Source organism: Lottia gigantea (genome assembly GCF_000327385.1).
Source record: "Lottia gigantea unplaced genomic scaffold LOTGIsca_35, whole genome shotgun sequence".
NCBI lineage: Eukaryota > Metazoa > Mollusca > Gastropoda > Lottiidae > Lottia > Lottia gigantea.
In genome coordinates this window covers 2110104-2117542 of record NW_008709190.1, presented here as the reverse complement: position 1 = coordinate 2117542, position 7439 = coordinate 2110104, and the positions used below count along the sequence as shown (strand labels likewise).

The following is a 7439-nucleotide window of genomic DNA, read 5'->3' as shown; positions in this document are numbered from 1 at the left end:
TAGAAGTCTAAAGTTATCAAACTCTTAATTAAGAAATATGATTTTTCGAATTTTAATTAAGTCCCATTGTGTTTGTTTTCTAACACTGATTATTAACTTTAACTAATATAACCAGGCTTTATAGGATATTATTAGCTTTCTATTCAATTTCACCTCTTTAGACTCCTCTTTCCATTACACTGATTATTAGCTGGATTCTACAGTAGACCTTTCAATAATATTAATATTCCAAGATTCCCTTATGTCCAGTAATAAGATGTTTAGAACAATAGGGTATTGTTAGCAAGGTTAAATATCAAACAATACATTGTATCATTGCCCACCTGTCATTTCTACTGCCATTATCATAATGACCAGTCAGGTGTGACCACTCCCATATTATTTATAATTCAAAATCCATTTCTACCTTTTACACTATTGACTGAGAGCCTGGCAGACGCACTTTGTTCAGGTAATATTTTAACAATGGATTGTTTTGACATTGCCTGTGTGTTTTAGGAAGTCATTGATATTTTTGGAAACTGAATATTTTCTAGATTATTTCTTGTTTTCTTTGTTCATTCTAATTTGTGTATTAATCACCAATATATTACCTAGTTGGAAGGTCTTTGTTCTAGTATTTTGACAAGTTGTAACTGTATTCTATTTAGAGATGAGGATTTTAACAATTCTGTATCCATTGTTTCATCATATTTTTACCTAGATTTAGATAAAGATTATTTGTAGTTTTGAGAGTCCCTAGATCTAGAAAAAGTGGTTTATTAGGAGTCCTGTGGCATCGTGAAGTTCATGGAATCATTTCTATTTTTTCAGGAAGAAAACGCCCATTGGAAGATGATGATGATGATTGTAATGATGGACAATTTAAAAGACAAAAGGGAGAAGGTCCAAAAGTTGAACTTAGAGTTCTGCTACAAAGCAAGGTAAAGATTTTCATATCAACAATTTTAATCTGACACTAAAATGATCTATTCTTAGAAATACTGAGATATTTTTGTTGTTTACTAGTCATTTTATTGGAATTCTCAGACAAATGATCTGATGAAATAAATGAGAGATGATTGGAAGTGTTAAGAGTAGAGAGAAATTGTTTGATTATCAATTATGAATGTATCAATAACTAATTTTACCTGCCTAATGGAAAAGAAATGTTTCTCTGCCACATAAAGGAAAGTTTCTTTGTTACATTGACTGAGCTGCTATTGATTTTGGCTATCGATTATGTTGAAAACAATTGAATTTGTGTATGGATAAGGCTTCTGTTTAAAAATGAGTTTGACAGGTCTGAAAAATAAAATGGTCCCAAGAGATCGTCTTCCTTCCTGTCCAATTATTCTTCTTTTCTCCTCGATGATTTATTGATTGGAGAATAAGAAAGGCGAGTGAAATAACTCACAGTTATCACGCAAATCAGAGTTTATTATTGGACATGATATTCTTGTTACCTGTTCAATAAAACTGTTATAAATAGCATTAATTAACTTTACTATTATAACTTTCTTAACTTGTCTCATGAAATTCACATTATGTGATGATTTGGAAAAGGATGTCTTGTGTCCTTCTTTCTTTCTTCACATAAAATATGATTTATTCATTATAAAGATGAGTTCCCTTGTTTTTATTCATGAAAATGAAAATGCTAATACTTATATGAATAGAAAGTAATGACTTGGAAAAATACCAGTTTGTCTCGACATGTCCATGAATTGAGTGACCGATCAAGAAAGGTCAAAAAGTCTTTTTGTTTTTCCAGACTGTAAATACATAGACATTTATAATTGGTTAAAACTCTTTATTCTATGCAATAAGAATATAATGATATGATTACGAATACATGATAATTCATTAGGAACACCAATTAATCAAAAAGTTTGCTTAATTTGACACTAAAAATTAAGGAAACCCATCTTTAAATTTCAATTGAATTACAGATTATATATTTAAGAGACTGACTTTTTCCTTGTTGCATGTTTTTTAGACATTAACGTGATTTAAGGAACCACAAACTTTAAATTGAATTGTTTTAAATTTCTCTTACAGAATGCTGGTGCCATTATCGGTAAAGGTGGAACCAATATAAAACGCCTCCGTTCAGACGTAAGTTTTTTTTTTGTACAGTTTGACAACTTTCGCAATGAATATATCAGTGATACACATTAAATTTGAAATACTATTGATCAAGTAATGTGACTTGCCATTTTGCCATGGGAAGGGTCTCGATAAAACTGTAATTTATTTTATAAATTGACCCTATTGTCTTCCAATGTTACTCTGGCATTTTTATTTTGAATAATTATTGCTATTGATTGTTGTTTTGCCATGCCATGCCCTTGTATTTCTTTGATAGACAATATACTTAAATAATTTTATTTATCCTCCATATGCCTGTCCCTTAATTTTCGCCCTACAATGATAAATCTGAATGGCCTTGAAACTCGAATATCCCTGATTTTGGAATGCCCTGCCCACCTACGTCAATACAGTATAAAGCCAGTGTTACGGTACCAGACTCCACCGGCCCAGAACGGTATGAACCCATTACCTCCCAATTTATTTTCTTATTAAAACCTACCAGTTAGGTTCATATTGCGCATGGTGAAATGAGCAGTTCTTATGCAAGATGAAAACCAGGAATCTAGAAATGACTTTCAGTTGACTCAAACTCCAAAATTGCCAATATGGCCGCCACATGCCCTGGTCCATTACCATGTTGATCTGTAGTAAATCTTCAACATCTTCACTGCAGTTGAATTAATACTAATTTTAATTTTTATCTTATGTATTATGTCTTCAAAACTATAAATGAAGTAACTCATCTTTTTTTTTTTCTTTCAATGCCTTGAAACTGGTTGTATATTGATTCCATTCTGTTTTCGGTTCTATTACAGAATTCTGACCATTTCTGCAGAATTGGGAACAGTTTTGGAATGTTACTTGGATGTTATTCCCACTCTGGAAGAGGTAAGTTTAATATCTTGCCATCTGCTGCAAAGCTTATCTGCCTTGATTCTATAACTCAGGTCTGAGTCTGCAGCTTTGAAATCACATGCATATGTATAGTGATCAAGTACAGGGGTGACTGAGCTGCACTTTGTCCACAGACCATAGGATCTCCAACCTGTCTCATTAGATTTAGGCTATTATATCTTCAACAAATTCAAAGAAACAAAAAATGGTTGTAGGACCCCTGTCCTCTCCAGATTCAGGAAACATTAACCCTAAATATTATGATGCCTTTGCCTTTGCTTCCAAGAATTGGTCTGGTGTCGGCTTTTATTCCCTAAGCTTAGCTTTGTATGTAAGGGTGTGTGAGTGAGAAATTAGTCAGATGTTATTATATTGTAGTATAAACAGTTTAAAGGATCAGAAGATTTTGATTGTGAATGTCGAATGATGGTACACCAGAGTCAAGCTGGATGTGTTATTGGTAGAGCTGGTTTTAAAATCAAAGAATTGAGAGATGTAAGTATTAACAAAATGGAATTTGAGGCATTTCTTAACTCAAACTTGGAGAGCAACATTGGGTCTTACTTTTGATATATGGTGGTGCTTAGTTAAAATATGATTGCTGCTCGTTATATATTGTTCTGTTGGATTATTTTCAGAAAACTGGAGCCAACATCAAGGTGTACTCACAGTGCTGTCCTCAATCAACTGAGAGAGTTGTTCAGATTTGTGGTAAACCAAGAACAGTGGTTGGATGTATTGAAGAAATCTTTGAACTACTACAGACCGTAAGTTGTCTAAATTTATACTTATCATTAAGATGTAAAGTTAGATGTATCAAAATTGCTGTCGTTTTTGGGACTTATTTTAATTAAAAACTGGTTTATTATTCAAAATTATTGCCTGGTAAAAATTTGTATTTTTAAGAACTGATTTTTTTTCCAGGCTCCACCTAAAGGACCTAATCAACAATATGATCCTCATAATTATGATGAGTTTTTCTCTCATGAGTATGGAGGATTTACTATGCAGGATATGAGAGGAGGAGGACGAGGTGGTCGTGGTGGTGGTAGAGGAGGAGGAATGAGAGGAGGACGGTAAGTTTGAAGGACCACTTACTCAGATAATAAGAATAGCAATATTACACAAACTGGTCTAATGATGTTTTACAGGTTCTGCAGGTTAAGGTTCTGTTGACAGATATCTGACACAGCAAAAATTTCCTTTTACACTACATAGAATTGACCTGTCTTCATTATCCATATCCAAGTCAGGAGCCATGGTGTTTCATAATAAAATGAGTATATTTTGGTATATTTCAGTGGAGGAGGATTTGGAGGAAGAGGTGGTGGTAATCGTATGGGTGGTGGAGGTGGTAATCGTATGGGAGGTGGTATGAGAGGAGGACGTGATCAAGGTGGTATGGGAATGAATAGAAGACAAGGTGGCGGAGGAGGAGGTAGAAGAGGGTAAGTTATCTTGTGATAATAGAGTCCTTGAAAAACACAGAACGCCACTATAGATCAAAAGTGTCAGACAGTTTAGGCCCATGGTGGTATCATGTCTTCTTTCTCCAGTGATCCTCCTGCAACTGTGAAGTCTTTATATCTGGATTCAAGAGCTCATGGGTTGGTTAAATTTGGAAGTTTGTATGGATATTATAAGGGCCATCAAGGGATGTGTCTAATTATCTTCATTTCAAATGTTAACATCAGAAAACTTTTTTTTCTTTAGTGGTATGGATGGTGGTATGGGAGGATATAATGACGGAGGTAAATATTAAATATTGACGAATTAAAGACAGAAACTGATGAGTTGTTGATTGAACTGCATCACTTAATTTCAGCAAAGAACTGGTCCACTCATGAACTTCATTTTTCCCCTAAATCCTTACTTTATTAATAGCATTATAATTAATATAATTTGATAAATTATGAATTTATGGATGTTGTTTAAGGTGATATTAAGATATTTGTGTATATTTGTATAGGATATGGTATGAATAGAGGTGGTATGGGAGGAGGTTATGATGGTGGTATGGGAGGTTATGATGATGGTGTAAGTATTAATACATTGCTCTTCAGTTCTTCTGAATTATGGATTACCATTGCTTGTAAGCTTAGCCATTTACAGCTGGATTTTACAGAAACTTGCAGATGTTCCCTCAACAGTAACCTGATTTAAAAGTTAAATTTCTATTATAGGGAGAGCATTTGATTTGATTTGAAATGCCATTGCCATTTATTTGGTTGGTGCCTGAAAGTTTACTGACTTTGAATCAGTCTGTTTCTGTCAATCCAGTTGTAAATGACTATCTGGGAAAGATCAGGTAAAGCAAAAGAATAGCTGGTGGACAAATTAGGGAGTACTTAAGTTGTTATACTTGTACAAACAAATGGCTGTTTATTGTCTGGAAAGTTCAAAGAGACGATTAAGACAAATAGCATGTATAAAGAATATTGTCAACAGAGATATGTAAATGTTTTATTACTCTATTTTCAGCCTATGGATCCACCAATGTCCCTAGCTGCAGGAATGGGTGGCAGTATGGGTGGAGGAATGGGAGGAGGTATGGGTGGTGGTGGAATGGGTAGCAATGAACCTGAAATATCTACTCAAGTTACCATACCCAAAGATGTAAGTTCATATGTAAATTCTTTAAATCTAAACACACTTAAAGCATAAATTTAACTGATGAATAAAGAAGTGTAAATAGATATAAAATTTTTCAAAGAATTCATGCAAGCTGTAAATAAAAAGTATTTATTTTATGGCAATCAAAAGAGGCACGAGGTTAACCTTCTGTGTGTATTTATTGTAGTTGGCTGGTGCCATTATTGGTAAAGGTGGAACCCGTATATCAGAGATCAGACACAATTCAGGAGCTAATATTGTTATTGATGAAGCTTTGCCTGGTTCTACAGACAGAATAATAACTATCACTGGTACACAAGAAAATATCAATACAGCTCAGTATCTGTTACAGTCAAGGTAGGGTGTACAATATTAGTGTATGCTTACACTTATTAACAATTTAACATGTAGTATGAGGTGTTAGTAGTTATTTCAGTCTATAATATTAGTTATTGGTTGTAGTGGACATATCAAGTTTGGTGAAAGGTTCCTGGTTTTTATTGTATTATAGACTATACTGCTCTTGAAAGAGTTTTGAAAGGTTGAATTCACTCATACTTGGGAAAACCTGTAAATGAGATGCTATTTCTAGTAATAGATAGTACTTGACATGATTTATAACTTATTTGTTTACAAAGATAGTAGCTAGTTGAAAATAGCTAATAAATTTAAGAAGATTTGAGAATTCTGATTAACTAATTATGGTGATGGAATTTAATAAACTACTTGTGATTCGAGAATTCTGTTGGCAATTTGAGAATTCTGATTTTGGTGATATGGGATTGCTTTCTGGTGATTTTAATTCACTAATTAACTTTTGCTAAATTTGGAATGCTTATTAACTTTAAGTGATTTTGGAATGCTTCTTAACTTTTGTTGATTTTGCAATGCTTATCAGCTTCTGGTGGTTTGGGAATTCTTATTAAGTACTGGTGATTTGGGAATTCTTATTTAGTACTGGTGATTTTGGAATGCTTATTAACTTATGGTGAATAGGGAATGCTTATTGACATTTGGTGATTTGGGAATTTTTATTGACATTTGGTTATTTGGCAAATCTTTTTAACTTCTGGTGATTTGAGATTGCTTATTAACTTCTGGTGATTTGGCAAAGCTTATTAACATCTGGTGATTTGGGAATGCTTAATAACATCTGGTGATTTGGCAAAGCTTAATAACATCTGGTGATTTGGCAAAGCTTAATAACATCTGGTGATTTAGCAAAGCTTAATAACATATGGTGATTTAGCAAAGCTTAATAACATCTGGTGATTTGGCAAAGCTTATTAACTTCTGAGGATTGGGATTGCTTAATAACATCTGGTGATTTGGCAAAGCTTAATAACATCTGGTGATTTAGCAAAGCTTAATAACATCTGGTGATTTGGCAAAGCTTATTAACTTCTGAGGATTGGGAATGCTTAATAACATCTGGTGATTTGGCAAAGCTTATTAACATCTGGTAATTTGAGATTGCTTATTAATTTCTGGTGATTTAGCAAAGCTTATTAACATCTGGTGATTTGGGAATGCTTAATAACATCTGGTGATTTGGCAAAGCTTATTTAACTTCTGGTGATTTGGGAATGCTTAATAACATCTGGTGATTTGGGAATGCTTATTAACTAATAACCTATCTACCCTGGTCTGGAAGACTAGTGATTTTGTTGTTTTAATTTCAGTATTAACAATAAATCACATTCTTCCCAGATTGTGGTTGATCTTAACATCTTGCATTACCCCACTAATAACTGACAGTTTAAATTATAGTTAACATTACAGTCTTCAGAACTTCAACAGAATATATGTGTCCATGAAATTTTGCTTGAATTTTCCTTCTTAGTTAAAATTTTTAGAGC

At 33.3% G+C, this 7439-nt stretch overlaps 1 protein-coding gene across 1 annotated transcript; it reads left to right on the top strand.

The window, feature by feature from the left end:
* Positions 1-863: 863 nt before the first annotated feature.
* Positions 864-5941, top strand: LOTGIDRAFT_121010 (hypothetical protein; the record flags this gene model as incomplete). Its single annotated transcript, XM_009058741.1, has 10 exons — positions 864-923; positions 2041-2097; positions 2484-2527; positions 2889-2961; positions 3346-3462; positions 3606-3734; positions 3892-4003; positions 4274-4415; positions 5418-5583; positions 5768-5941. Coding segments are annotated over 10 exons (1074 nt in total), but the record flags the coding sequence as incomplete, so codon positions are not given.
* Positions 5942-7439: the final 1498 nt, after the last annotated feature.